Source organism: Gavia stellata, chromosome 34 (assembly GCF_030936135.1).
Source record: "Gavia stellata isolate bGavSte3 chromosome 34, bGavSte3.hap2, whole genome shotgun sequence".
Classification (NCBI taxonomy): domain Eukaryota; kingdom Metazoa; phylum Chordata; class Aves; order Gaviiformes; family Gaviidae; genus Gavia; species Gavia stellata.
In genome coordinates, this window is record NC_082627.1 from 1693997 (window position 1) to 1708886 (window position 14890).

At 51.4% G+C, this 14890-nt stretch overlaps 1 protein-coding gene across 1 annotated transcript; it reads left to right on the forward strand.

Moving 5' to 3' along the window:
* The first annotated feature begins 3255 nt into the window (after positions 1 to 3255).
* LOC132320238 (olfactory receptor 5AP2-like) lies at positions 3256 to 6805 on the forward strand. The gene is made up of 2 exons (XM_059832511.1): positions 3256 to 3286; positions 5808 to 6805. The coding sequence occupies exons 1-2, from the start codon at positions 3256 to 3258 to the stop codon at positions 6803 to 6805; spliced, it is 1029 nt and encodes a 342-aa protein (XP_059688494.1).
* The last annotated feature ends 8085 nt before the right edge of the window (positions 6806 to 14890 follow it).

Here is a 14890-nt window from a genome sequence, read left to right on the forward strand (position 1 = left end):
GAAATGGATCTGTCAGGTGTGGACAACCCTCTGAGACACCTTAACTGTTACACTAAGAGATCCCAGGTCGAGCTCACCAAGTGACCCTTTCCAGAGGAGACTTTGCCATAGGAAGTTCAATGAAGTTGCTCTTTGAGACAAAGTTGCTTTCCCGACCCTCAGTTCATGTCCTGCACTGAGGGAGAGGAGAGAGGGCAGGGAAAGAGTGATGGAGGTGTTGAATTTGGACAAGACACCAAGACTCCAGGAGCATTGCACTGAGGGATGGGTAGGTCTGCAAGGAACCTCATCTAGTCCCCTAAGGCACTGCTCAGCCTACAGACAGCAGGGCAGCATCACCTCGGTGGTGTCTGTGGGACTTGTTTGAGCTGCTCCTTAGCTTCTGCACACACAGAGATGCCCCTGGGCAGTGCCCTGCTGCCAGGAGTTGTCTGCAGGGCAGAGCTGAGCACACAGCGGGTGCGTTGGGGTCTCTGAGCACTGGCAGGGATCAGACACATGGGGACAGGGAAATAGCTCCTGGCAGGGAGAGCTCCAGGTATCAGAGACATGGGCAGGGAGGGAGAGGGAGCTACTCTCAGAAAGACTGTGGGAGGGGGAACTGGGTACCTCCCTGCCATCCCCTGCAGTGCAGAAACCTCCCCTGGAGTACACACCACCCCCCATCAGGTCTCCTCTCCCATGTAGATGTAGCACAGCCTGTGGAAATGCATTTTTCAGGTCTGGGAGAGAGCCAATCCACTTTTTGGATGCCCCATTATTAGGATGTTTGACTCGTTCCCTGGGGGGTCCTGCTGGGCTGCAGGGTGCCCTCCAGAAGGGCACAGCTCACCCATGGCATCTCTGTGTTATGCAGAAGCCCCATGGAGAAGACAAGTCAGCGCTAAGGCCACAGAAATGCTGCTGGGTGGCTCCACGCAGGCAGCGGCAGTGAGCCCTCTGTGCCCCTGGCTGGGAGGGGAGAGCTGAGCTCCTCCTTGGGTACGCTGAGGCAGGGTGAGGGGTTTGGAGGTCTGCACTTGGAAACTGCATTTCTTTTGCTCTCAGCAGCGTCCAGTTTCATTTGGGGAGAACACTTGAGTGCTATCGTCCTCCAGCTCAAAGAGGTGCCAGCACAAGGCAGCTGAGACCAGGGCTGATGGACAGACTGGCTGTCCTCACTCTGCGCTAAGGGACAGCCCCTTTGCTTCTCAGGACCCACAAGGTTTCACTTGAAGGGCAGTACTAATGCCAAGGCTTTCTGCCTTAAAAACACTCCTCGGGGTTGGTGGGACCACTAGAGCAGAATAAACAAAACAAAATCCTCACAGCTCTGCTCCAGGGTTGGGTGCCTTGGGAGAGACAGTGGGGAAAAGCTCTTTGATATCACGAGCGGATTTAACCATAGACCCCATTCGCAGACACCCAGGAGCTGCATCTCTTGCAGTTCTGGCTCTTCCTGGGCATCTACCTGACTGCACTCCTGGGCAATGGGATCATCATCACCACCATCGCCTGTGACCACCACCTCCACACCCCCATGTACTTCTTCCTCCTCAACCTCTCCCTCCTTGACCTGGGCTCCATCTCCACCACTCTCCCCAAATCCATGGCCAATTCCCTGTGGGACACCAGGGCCATCTCTTATGGGGGATGTGCTCTCCAGGTCTTTATGTTTCTATTTTTTCTATCATCAGAATATTTTCTTCTCACTGTCATGGCCTATGACCGCTATGTTGCCATCTGCAAACCCCTGCACTATGGGACCCTCCTGGGCAGCAGAGCTTGTGTCCACATGGCAGCAGCTGCCTGGGGCAGTGGGTTTCTCAACGCTCTGCTGAACACGGCCAATACCTTTTCACTGCCACTCTACAAAGACAATGCCCTGGACCAGTTCTTCTGTGACGTCCCCCAGATCCTCAGGCTCTCCTGCTCAGACACCTACCTCAGCGAGGTTGGGCTTATTGCTTTTATTGCTTTTCTAGTTTTCGGGTGTTTTGTTTTCATGGTGCTGTCCTATGTGCAGATCTTCAGGGCTGTGCTGAGGATCCCCTGTGAGCAGGGACGTCACAAAGCCTTTTCCACCTGCCTCCCTCACGTGGTCATCGTCTCCCTGTTTATCAGCACTGCCATGGTTGCCTACCTGAAGCCGCCTTCCATCTCCTCCCCACTTCTCAATCTGATGGTGTCATTTCTGTACTCAGTGGTGCCTCCAGCAGTGAACCCCCTCATCTACAGCATGAGGAACCAGGAGCTCAAGGATGCCCTGAGCAAACTGGTAACTGGACGTCTTTCAGCAGCCATAGGCTGCCTATCTTCCTCTGCAGCTGCCTCCCAGCGTCTGTCGTGACAGGCCAAGTCTGCTTTTCCTACATTTTTTTTTTTCCCCACTTTGGAAGTTGTTGTTTTCAATTAAATATAAGTATTCCTCCCCTTAATGATTCACCCCATTTTGTGTGACCCAGAGTCTTTGTATAAATAGGAAACCATTTTCTTTAAGAAATTAAAAGTACCTGCAGCAACTTCTTGGTCTATGATCCATCCTCAGCATAGGAGAAATAAATCGGAAACAGAAACGCCTTTCTGGCTGCACCAGCTTGGAGAAGGCTGCTTTGTGCTAGAGGGATGAGGAGCTCTTGAGGACTGCAAGGACGAGGGCTCTTGTGCCAGCCTGGGGAGACGGGATGGTCTGGAGGGGCTGCGGACCTCTCAGGATATGCTGGAGAGGAGAACAGGGGACACAGGGTGCCACTGATCTCCTTGTCCTTGTGGCCCCCCGTCTCTGTGACTGCCCCCCAGGGGCTGCTGTGCCCTTCAGAGGGGCTGGGGCTCTGGGGTGAGTGGCCAGAGCTCTGCAGCACCCTGTGGCAAGTAGTGCTGTGGGGCCAGACCAGAGTGGGCTGGGCTGGAGAGAGGGCAGGGGAGGTAGGAGGTCTTGGAGGGAGCTGGGCTGAGCTGGAAAGTTCCTGCAAGAGAAAAACATCAGTGTGCAGCTTGTACTGCATGACCGTGGAGGATGAGGGCTCGCATCAGGGGGCTTGTGGTGCACAGACAGGGCTCCTGGATGAGAGCTGAGACACGCAGGTACAGGAGAGAGGAGGCCAGTCTGTGTCCTTGGTGGCACGGACAGACCAGGAAGGTGGCCCAGGGCCTTTTTCACCTCCCAGCCTCTCTCACCAGTCATTTCCAGCACTGGCCGTTCACCCAGTTTATGGGTAAGTCTGGCTGTGAGGACATCTCCATTCTCCTGCTGGGCTCAGTGCCTGCATCAGGGAAATGGCCAGCTCTGACCAGCTGCTGCTGAAGAGTGAGTGGCCCTGAGCAGCAGTGATTGGCCATGTGTAGGCCTGGGAGAGAGGGTCGGGAGATGTCCCTGAGAAACAAAGTGATGGCTTATGGCATTAGCAAATCCTTCCAGCCATGCCTGAGCCCAGAAATGGAAAGCAGTGGATCTGTGCGGGTGGAGGAGGAAGAGGAGGTTTTTCCTGGGAAGGTGTCAGGAAGAAAGTCCCCTCTTGTGCACAGCAAAGATAAGGAAGATGTCTCCATCTTGTGTGCATGCCTCACCCTGGCAGAGAGGGAATGCCCGCTGCTGGGGATGGCTGTGTTCAGTCACACCTCATGAGCTGGCCTTGCTCTCTTCCCCTCCTTCACTGCCCACACTTGGATGGACCACAAGAACCATCCATGATGCTGGAAAATGCATGACCCTCCCAGAGGGAGGTCCCATAACTGCAGGGGAAGCGGGAAGGGTTTGTGAGACCCATGGGAGTGCAGGGGGAGAGCGGGGTGTGCCCAGCAGTAAGTGTGTTAAGGGTAGGAAGAGTACCTGAAATAGCAGGGGGTGTGTGCGTGTGTGTGCTGTCATGCTGAAGTGAAGTAGGTTGAGCGTTGACTTTAAAGGATGCAGGAGAAGATCGATGTGCATCTCAGTGCTGGGATGTGGATATACATAGAGGATTCAAGCAAGTGTGGGGCTGGGACATCTTGGGAGCTAGAGGAGCATCAGGAGGGCTTTGAAGGAAACCGGATAGGTTGTGGGGAACTCACAGGCACTGGCAAATCTTCAGCTTTGTGTTTGAAGCAACAGCCAGTGAGGACAGAAGGACATCAGTAAAACCTGGGATAACATAGGGTCAGAGCAAGGTGGGAAGCAGTGGGGTGGCTAAAATCTGCAGGGAAACAGGCAGAGGCATAGGACAGTGTAGGACCATCTGTGGTGGGGATGGCCGAGAGGCTGGACTGATTTCAGCAGAGCTGAAGTGTTTATCCTCCCTGTTATGGCAACTGTCTCTTCCACTGACACCTGTGAGAAAACAGTGATTCCATACAGCCCAGAGCCTCATTGCCTCCTCACCCTCACTCCACAGAGCCTAGGAAATGTCCTAACACTGTCCTGCACTCGGCATCACACACCGCCATATCCCACCGCTCCCAGGAAGAGCCATTAGCATCGCTTGGTGGAACGGATCGCCCTCCTCGGGGGACGACGGCCAGGCCTTGGCCATCGTGATTGCTGAAACACATATAGGGCTTTCACAGCCACATCCACATGGAGGTGGGCCACATGGTCGTTCCCTCCATGGTCTCTTCAGTGACGGTCTTCAGTGGAGCCCACTAACAGTCTCAGAAACTTGGACGTTTGCTGCTGACTTCTACTTCTTCAGAGGCTTGTCCAATCTTTCAGGATCTGCAGTTCAGGAGCTTGGCACCAGAGGGCTCATTAACATGCAAAACTCCCTAAGGAGCCAAGGCTCTGTGCATCATTTTCCTTTAGGGCTTCAATTCTTATGTGGTTAATACGAGAGGTTTCAGGAGTGCAGTCAAAGTCAAAAGATGTCAATACTAAACAGTAAGAAAGGATTCATTTTTTCCCCACTTTTCTTCATTTTTCTGCTTATACATTCTGTGAGATCAGGAATCTTCAGTCCATATTGATCCTGAGCATCTCCAGTGGAGTTTGAATGTATACAAAAATCAAGACCCTTTATGTTGACAATCTGTGGCCATTCTTCAGCCCTACCCACAGCCCCACCTTTTCTCTCATCAACCACCTGGCACTTACAGCAGCCTCGTTCAAATCAGAGCTTTCTGCACTGAAGTCTGTAGCTGCATGTTTCAGCCTGTGGGCACCAACTCCCACCTGCTTTATTGGAGATGCGCCAGAGGATGGAGCTGGCCATGTAGCACCCCACAGCCGGGCTGAGCAGACAGCACTGGAAACGAACGATGTGAGGGGCTGCCCTGGGACAAGTAACTTATCATCTGCTCTTTCTCAAGGGAAGAAATTGGCCTCTTGGGTGATGGGGGAGGAGTGGGGTGGGAATCCTTTCCTTCTTGTGCAAGTGTTTAAGAGAGCTGTTGCTACTCACCCTGCGATGTGCCCGTCCCTTGCTTTGGAGGAAGGGTGGTGTCTGGCATGGCGTTTCACACAACAAGGCTCTTTTGGAGAGTGGGGTTTGTTTTCCCTGGCACACCTTCTCTTTCCTGAGAGCAGAAGGATGTCGATCCTCGACACCTGTAACACGTCTTCCTGGGCATGCCCACAGGCATATCAAATTGTCTGTTTCTGTGTGAGCAAATGCACATCACAGATTTATTCTGCAGTGAGAAAGACCTTCCATTGGGCAGCTCCCCTCTCGAGTCTGCAGTGGTTCTGCTGCAATGAGTGTTCTTTACCCATCAGGAAGAACATTTATTTTGTGCTTTCACTAGGCAGGAAACACATACAGCTACTGTGAGGAGAGCAATGTCCTACAAAAAAAAAATATTGACAGTAAATGCTGAAATGAGTTTCTTTCTCATAGCCCCTCTTTGTGGCTATTGAGGAAATAAAAGACAAACGACACTGCAAGGCAAAGGGGAAAGGGACAACGGGACATCATCCACGGATTTTGTGCTGCTGGGAATACGTGATGTCCCCATGCTCCAGAACCTGCTCTTCCTCCTCTTGCTTATGATCTACTCAGTCACCATGGTTGGGAACATCCTCATCGTTGTGCTGGTGGTGGCTGACCAGCATCTGCACACCCCCATGTACTTCTTCCTGGGCAATCTGTCTTCCTTGGAGACCTGCTACAGCTCCACCATCCTGCCCCAGCTGCTGGCCAGCTTCCTGACTGGGGACAGCAGCATCTCTGCTCAGTTCTACTTCTTTGCTTCCTTTGCGACTACTGAGTGTTACCTGCTGACGGCCATGTCCTACGATCGGTATTTGCCCATATGCCAGCCCTTGCTCTATGCAAGCCTCATGACCTGGAAGGTCTCTCTACACCTGGCAGCTGCATCTTGGCTGGGGGGTTCACTGCTGCTGGTGGTAGTCACAGTCTTGTTATCGCAATTGCAGTTCTGTGGCCCCAAGGCCATTGACCACTTCTTCTGTGATTTAACACCATTGCTGGAGCTTGCCTGCAGCGACATCAGAGCAATCACAATTGTTTCTTTCATATTTGGTATCTTCGATGTAGTTTTTCCCTTCCTGTTCACACTGGCCTCCTACATTTGCATCATAGCTGCCATCCTGAGGATCCCATCCAGCACTGGCAGGCAGAAGGCCTTCTCCACTTGCTCCTCTCACCTCACTCTTGTCACCATTTTCTATGGCACCCTTTTTGTTGTCTATATGCTGCCCAGAACAGCCCCCCTGAGACACTTCAACAAAGCTTTCTCCTTTTTCTACACTGTCCTCACACCCCTGGTCAATCCCTTCATCTACAGCCTGCGGAACAGGGAGGTCAGGGAGGCCATCAGGAAGGTGCTCAGGAAAGCCCTGCCTTGCACCCAGAGCTCACGCTACCTTGGTGACACAGGCAAAAGACACTTCTAGCTCCTTTGAAATCTCTGGATACCAGCTGGCACTTCAGAAGTGCAAGCCACTGAGATCGCTTGTGGAGTGGCAAGGGCAAGAAAGCAAAAAGTCCTTGGAGGTAAATACCGTTGTTTAAAAAACAATGTTGAAAGTGTCATGGGTTTGCTTGTGCCTTGATAATAAACACCTTGTTGGTCTTATGTGTGGCAACTGTTGAAGTGTCAAGATTTTCTTTTCTAGAGGACACAAGAATGTGTATTTGGCCTAATAATTGAATCCTTGTAAGGACCATTGCGAGGGCATCTTTCTGACTCTGCGTTCCCAGTATGGGAATCATCTTCCCCTGTGATGCACATTTCCAGAGCATGAACCTCACATGTCAGCCACAAATGAAGGTCTACTCTCAGCGCATCACTTAGAAAAGCCGGCCATTTCTTAGGCATCAGTTGGGGATGCAGCAGCTCAGCAGCTGAGGAAGAAGCCTTTTCTTCTCCTGCTGCAAGGGGAGGTGGAGAGGCTGGAGTGGGGGGAGCAGTTCCTCTTTCTGAGAGCTAAAACAAGATCATCCCCTGGATCTCCCTTCCCCCACTTTTTCCTCCCCTCTTCCCAGAGAAAGGAGCAAATCCTGGCTCCAGCTGTGCTCCTCCTCTGCTACAGAGACCGGGACAGCCACTGCCTTGCCCCAGCTCCTTCATCCTTGGGGGATCAGGCTTTCCACCTCAGCCCTCCTTCCCCACTGGCTGGGGCTGCCTGCGATGGAGCTCATTTTCCTCCGAGCAGCCCATAAGGTGCTGTGTTTTGGATTGGGGACCAAAGCCATGTTGATAACACACCAATGTTTTAGCTATTGCTGAACAGTGTCTGCACAGCATCAAGACCGTCTCTGTTTCTCACACTGCCCTTACAGTGAGGAGGTTGAGGGGGCACAAGAACTTGGGAGGGGACACAGCCAGGACAGCTGACCCAAACACACCCAACAGGTCTTCCGTGCCATATGGCTTCATGCTCAGCAATAAAAACAGAGAAGAGGGGTGTTTTGGCTGGGTCCCCATCTGGGGACTGGTGGGGCACTAGTGTACTTGTGGGAGGTTGGTAGTGATTGTAATGTCATCACTTATTATTTTAAGGTTTCTGTGTTTTTTCTTTCTTCTTTGTTCCTCTTTCCTTCACTTATTAATCTCTTTCTGTCCTAACACATAACTTTCCTCCCTTTTGCTCTTCCTATTCTCTGCCCGCATCCTGCTGGGGTGGGGAGTGAGTGAGGCACCAGTGGGAGGAAGCCAACTAGGAGGCTGCTTGGGGAGGAAGCAGAGAGGGCTGCCACAGGGACTGTGCTGGGGAGATGATCTTGTATCCCCTAATGCACCCTGGTCCATGCAGTGCCTGCACCACAAGGCTGTGGGGCCATTGGGGCAGTGGGACTTGGCTGGCCCAGCTGAGGTCTTCTCACCCCACAGTCCCCAGCTCTGTCACCCGCAGGCACTGCCACAGTCCATCTGTGCTGGGCGGTGAGGTGTTTCTGTGTGCCCTTCTCTGAGTCCATGCAGGCACCCACACTGCCTGCCTCTGCTTTGAGCAGTCACCATAGCTAGATTGCAGGGTCTCAGGAGACCCTGGCCAGGCTGTCCTTGGAGGTGGGCTGTGGTGCTCCTCAGCCCACAGCATGTGCTGAGTGCCAGCCCAGCAATGCTTCTTGCAGAAGAGCTGAGAGTGTGCGGGGAGCATGTGTGAGCCCTGCAGGATGTCCTCACCCGAGAATTCTCCTTGGTGTAAATGGGAACCATTGGATCCCAAAGTAATTTCTGCTGAGTGAGACCTGTGAGGTCTGCACAAATGCTCACAGCTGTTTTAAAAGGAAAAAATAATGCCTTGTGCTCTAAGAGCTTCAGTGCAGTGGGGGTGCACACAGGCACTACTCTGATACCCTCCTCCACCACCATCATGACCAAAGAACAAGCCACTTCCATACTGACACTCAGACCCGATATGCCACAGCTCCTGCCAAAGTTTGTCTCTACTCCAAGCCCATTTCCACACAGCTTGTGCTAGATCAGGTGCTCTCGACATTTTCTCAACAAATTCAGAATATCTCCATTGACTGACCTCCCACAACCTTTCCTGGGCCCTTCCTCTGCTGATTGGCTCTTGAGAGATTTCTCAAACAGCCCCTAAAAACAAGCTCTCTCAACCTCTTCTGGTACGTAATGTGCTTCAAGTCAAAACCACCTTTCTATCCTCTGCTGGACTATCCAAAGTCTATCAGGGACTTCCTCGTGCTGGGGAGACCCACACTAGACTTGGCAGTCCTGATGTGGTCCCCAAATAGAGGGGAAGTGTCACTTTCCTTTCCCTCCTGGCTGTGATTTTGCTAATCCCACCGAGGGTGCAGTTGGCATTCCTCATCCCAAGGCCACATTACTCACTCCTGTCCCACTTGCTGTCCACCCAGACTCCCAGGTCCTTTTCTGCAGCGCTGCCTTCCAGCCAGTCATCCCCAGCCTGGCCTGTTGCACGGAGCTGTCCCAGCACAGCGACAAGATGAACGTGACATTTGTCTTGCTTCAACTTTGTGCAGGTTAGGGGCAGCCCATTTTCACAAAGTTGTCAAGGGCTATGATATCCACATTTTTCCTCATTCAGAGGGCCCATCATGTTATCTTTCAAAGAATTCAGGTTAGTCAGGCACAATTTTTCTTCTTGAGTTCATGCTGCCAATTCCCAATCCCCTTCTTGGACTTCAGGTCTTTGGAAATGGCTTCTGGAGGATTTGCTCCATCACCTTGCCAGGGACGGATATCAAGCTGACCAGCCTGTAGTTCCCTGACCTACTTTTTGCTCTTCATGAAGATGGGTGGGATGTTTGCCTTTTCCCAAGCATCAGGAACCTCCCTCACTGCCATGGTTTTCCCAGAATGACAGCAGCAGACACACAATGACTTTAGCCAGCACCCCCTGATCCCTTGGCTGCAACTCCTCACCTCGTGCATGACTGAGACTCGTGTATGACCAATCAGCTCACTGATGCTCTCTCCACATGCTCTTGGTCACTAGGCACCCTGCCCCACTGAGCAGTGGGCCCACATTTTTCTTGGCTTTCCTTGGGCTTCCAGCACTCTTACCTTCTTGCTACTCTTTGCATCACTCAAGCAGTGCCCAGCCTGGGGGAAGCTCTGCCCTGGGCATGAGGAGGGTGGAGGGACAAGGAGCAGGGAAGGTTGGAAGAAGACAGAGCAGCTCTGCAAAAGACCAAGGGCTCCAGAAGGTCACGACAGGCCACCTCAAGCCTCTCATCGAGTTGGGCCCATTCCTGGAGGAAAAGAGAAGTGACAGGATTTGACAGTTCTCTTCCCAGTGCTGAGGCAGGACTGTATTCTCCACGCCTTTGTGCGTGGTGGCAAAATTTGCTCTTTCTCTTAGTAGTATCCTCAACTGGATGAGAAGGAAGGAGAAGGTAGAAGTAAACTGAAGGCATCTGCAGATGGTATGCGCATATCCTGTGCTTTTCAATGAGTGCAGGTCCTGTATGACCTGATTCCCAGTTCCTAAGTCAGTTGGGTATTTTTGAACATAGATTTCTGTTAGTAGTAAAGAGGGGTAGGCCATATGGGCAGTATACTTAAATGGGATGCTTGTTTACTGGCAATTGTCTGATCCACTTTTACGCAGTTCCTGTGATCAGAGCAGTATTTTGATAAAATAATTGGGCCAGTCTGGCAGAGATCTGGATCCAGGTAACACTATTTGTCTTCAGAAAACCTGCTGTGATCCTTCAGGAGGACAGCAGCACCCTGGATTTCCAAGTGTTCATCTGTGCAAAAGAGGACTTCACAGATTGCCTTTCTTGGGAAGACTGGCTCCTTGCAAGCATTTTTGCCAAGTAGGCAAGTTCTTATGGGCCCCACTGCCCTCTGCATCTGTCACGCATATCCCATTCAACCGGTTTGATCGTTCGATCTCTAGGACCAAAAGCTCGTGAGTAACGCTAATGATCCAGGCCGTTTGCTAGCACACATTTCCTTTGTGTTGTCCTTTGTAGTAACACGAACTAGTCTTGAAAGAGTCAGGGTGTGCTCTGCCTGTTGTGACAAACTACTCGGCCCTTCCCACCGTCCTTCTTCAACCAAAAAGGTTTGTCAGCACACACAAAATGTTCTTGTCAGGGTGGCTTCTGCATCCGTGCCCCTCTGCTGCCTGCTGGCAGGAGCCTGCTGCAAGTTCTGGAAAGCACCAAATGCTGCTTTTTGTCACTCCTGTCACTGAACTTGACCCTGTCCTTAAAAGATGAACAGTGGTAGTGCCCATGTGAGGCACGTAGATCTAGGTCAACCTCACTGCTCGTTGTGAAGTTCCTGTGAGGTTCAGTGTGATTGAGGATTAGCTGGCTTAGTGTTACAGTGGTACTTCCCACCTTCATCATCACTTGCATTAAACTCGCATTTCTTTCTCTTACCTGTGCTGTCCCACCTCTACTCAAGTTGCCATGTTAGAGGAACCATGACTCCTCATGAGCCATCTGCACACATGCCTTGAATGCTGACGTGCTGGAGCTTCAGTGCACAGGGCCCTTGAGACACTTGGGGATTGGGCCAGCAGAAACCTCCTCAAGTTTTAGAAGGAGAAGGGGCAAAGTGGGACAGGACTGGAGTCTGAGGAGAAGGCCCTGGGCATTATGAGGGATGCCATATGAGCCACTGGGAAAGGCTCACCATCAATACAGGCAGCTCCTGCATACGGAGCTGCATTGTAGCATGACCGCCCAGACACGGGGAGTCATCATCCCCCTCAAACCAGCACTGGTGTGGCCACACCTGTAAAAGCCTGTGGGGCTTTCCATTCTGAAGAGTGGGAAGGAACAGGAGAGTGTCCAGAGGATGCCTGCAAAGGTGGGTTTAACATGAAGCACATGACCTGTGTGGAGAGGCTGAAGGACCTGGGCTTCCATGCCCTGGTGATGTGGAGGCTCGTGCGGGAGTAAGAGAGTAGCCTGAAATTAGGAGTTTCAGGTGGTTTCAGGGTGTTTTCAGAGATGGTGGAGCTTTCCTCTGCAGTGGGAAACCACATGAGAAAGGAAAAGCATGACAAAGTGCAGCTTGGAAGGTTGAGGCTGGACAGGAAGAGAAAGAGATGTGCCTTGAAGGGTAGTGCTGTGGTGCCAGAGGTCACGCAGAGGGAGCCTGGATCAGCGCAATGCTTTGTGTTTCAAGGCACAGGCAGGGAGGAAGAAGAGATATCAGAAAAGGCAGGGAGATGCCACGGTGGGTGCAAGGTGAGGACCTAAGTTTGGTGTCCACAGCCTGCAGGTCTTTGTCCCCTTGGCTATGGCAGCTGGCTCTGCTACAAGGGCCTGAGAGCAGACATGTTAGTCTCATGGAACTGGGGCCTCCTTACTTCCTTGCACCCCCCAGGGAGGCTGGGAGTTGTGGTACCTTCTCTCAGCATTGCCCACCCCACATCACACTGCTCCAGGAAGAGCCCTGAGCTCTTTGGTGAGGGACAGGGTCCCCCTTCGCAGGGCTGACCACTTGCCATGATAAAATAGATCAAGTTTTACTCAGCGTCAGATCCCCCTGCACAGTGCCTTTGCCTCCCTGTCATCACAGCCTCCAATTTTTTACTCAAACAAATGCAATGGGAGGCTTGGTCTGTAATGGCCCTCAGAGGGGCCAATTAATGCTCCAAGACACTTTGGCTTTTCCTTCTGACTTTAACACCTTGAGAGCTTCTTCAATCATCTCCTCTCAGTATCTGAGGCTCATGGACTCAGCACCAAATACCCCATGGGGCTCGTTAAAGTGCAGAAAGCCCTAAGGAGGCACATGTCTTCCGTAATTTTCTTCAGGGCTTCCAGACTTGTACAGCTAATTGGAAAGGTCTCAGGAGTCTAATTAAAGTGGAAGATTTCAATCAGAACTCAATTAAAAAGCAGGCTGTTCTTTTTTTTTTTACTTTTAAAGGGTTTTAAAATTATTGTTTCATTCTACAGAAGAAGTGATAGCAGCTTTCTCCAATTGATATTGATGCAGAAGGTCTCCTAAGGAGGTCTGGAGAGGTAGCAGCAGCCATCTCCTCGAGGTCCCCCACTGTATGGACACCTTTCCTCCCCACCTCCCCAGCCCCACCATTTCTCTCAGGGGCTGCCTGGTACTTGCATTCTTTTCCTACATCAGACTTCCACACTGAAGTCTGCAGCTGAGTGTTACAGCTCCTTTGCACCAATTCCCACCGGATTTACCCTGAGACTTGCCTGTAAATTGACAGAGGATTCTTATTAATTTTGAACAAACAGAAGTAAAGGGTGAAAAAAAAAAATGAAAAGACCCAATGGACTCCTCAACTGTATGCCAAGTCCAAGCCTCCAATAAGGTCGACCTTCCTCAAGTAACAAACCACCATAAAAGAAATATGTTTGGCAGACAGATAAGAAATGATAAATATACACACAATTAGTGAATTGGCTAAAGGGACAGTTTGGCAGATTCAATCAACTTTGCCTTATTCTTGGCCAAATTTCCATCCCAGAGCCTTGGCAACAACTCATGTCTTTAGTGATGTCCTTGCCCATCCACCTGTGGTCACATCTACCTGGCTGCCTGTGCCTCCTCATCCCATGCCCACCTCTAGCAAATGAAGTTGGGGTGTTGTGTGGGAACATTTTACAGTCAATGTTCAAAGCATTCCTGAGTTAGGACTGAGAAAGAAATGAACCTGTGTGGCATCAGGTGCTTGTTAACATCATTACACTTAGCAAAAGCCTTCCTCGAAGATGGTCTCTCCTGGAAGTCCCTCTGCAAGCATGCCGAAATTGAGATGCAAGACTAAACTCCTTACAGTTGCTGCACACTAACAAGCTCCCAGGGGAGAGTCAGCGAGCGCGGAGGGCCATGGCAGGAATCAAGAGCCCTGGAGGTTTAGTAGGGCCTGCCGAGGGCTGTGGGTGATGAAGCTGCTTCAGGAAATTGAAGCGTGCCTCCCTGGGGGCTGATTAGAGCAGAAAATCAGAGGCAGAGATTTCAGGATGACAAAGAAAGGAGACAGAGGCGTCCTTTGTCAGGTAGCCCTTTGGATGTGCCCGTGCTCATCCCCAGCCCATCACAGTGATGATGCTTTTGGTCTTCAGCAGCTGAGGTTTCCCTCTGGTCTCAACAAGGGCCAATACAAGCAGAGTGCCTACCCACCCTTGCCCCTCAGACGTGGCACTGTGCAGCTCACCTTAAGCCTTTGCCTGTACCCTAACCCTAGTACCGAAGCTGGAGCTCTCATCTTCAGCCCTTCCCTCAACACGAATGCCAAAGCAGAAACACTCACCACATGTCTGCAGCCTAAACCCAAACCCAACTCCCTAGCCCGGTCTCCAACTCAGAGAAACGTATTGGAGAGGCCAAGATTAGTGGGAGCCTGGGCTGCAGGGATCATACCCTGGTGGGATTCATGATCTGAAGGGTTATATGCCAGGGGAAAAATATAGTCAGGACCCTAAACCTTGGGAAAGAAACATTCAGTTGTTTAAGTAATTGGTAAATGGGACCCATGCGCCCCTCTTGAAGGTCAACAAGTCCAAGTGCAAGGCCCTGCACCTGGGTCGGGGCAAAGCCCAGTATCAATACAGACTCGTTGATGACTGGATTGAGAGCAACCTGTGGAGAAGGACTGGGGCACACTGGTGCGTGATAAATTGGACAAGAGCTGGCAATGTGCACTTGCAGCTCAGAAAGCCAATCATACCCTGGGCTGCATCAAAAGAAGTGTGGCCAGCCAGTGGAGGGAGGGGATTCTCCCTCTCTACTCCAATCTCATACTACTTCATCTGAAACACTGTGTCTGGCTCTAGGGGCCCCAGCACAATAAAGACATGGACCTGTTGGAGCGGGTCAAGAGGAGCATCACAAAAAATGTTTTGAGGGCTGGAAGACCACTCCTATGAAGAAAAGCTGCGAGCGTTAGAATTCACAGAATCACAGAATCACCAAGGTTGGAAAAGACCTGTAAGATCATCAAGTCCAACCATCAACTAACACCACCATGCCCACTAAACCATGTCCCACAATGCCACGTCCACATGTTCCTTGAACATCCCCAGTGAGAGTGACTCCACCACCTCCCTGG

Coding starts and splice junctions, on each gene's coding strand:
- LOC132320238 (XM_059832511.1), top strand. CDS start 3,256: ATGGCCAGCTCTGACCAGCTGCTGCTGAAGA. Junction 3,287..5,807: donor TGACCAGCTGCTGCTGAAGA/GTGAGTGGCCCT, acceptor GTGGCTATTGAG/GAAATAAAAGACAAACGACA.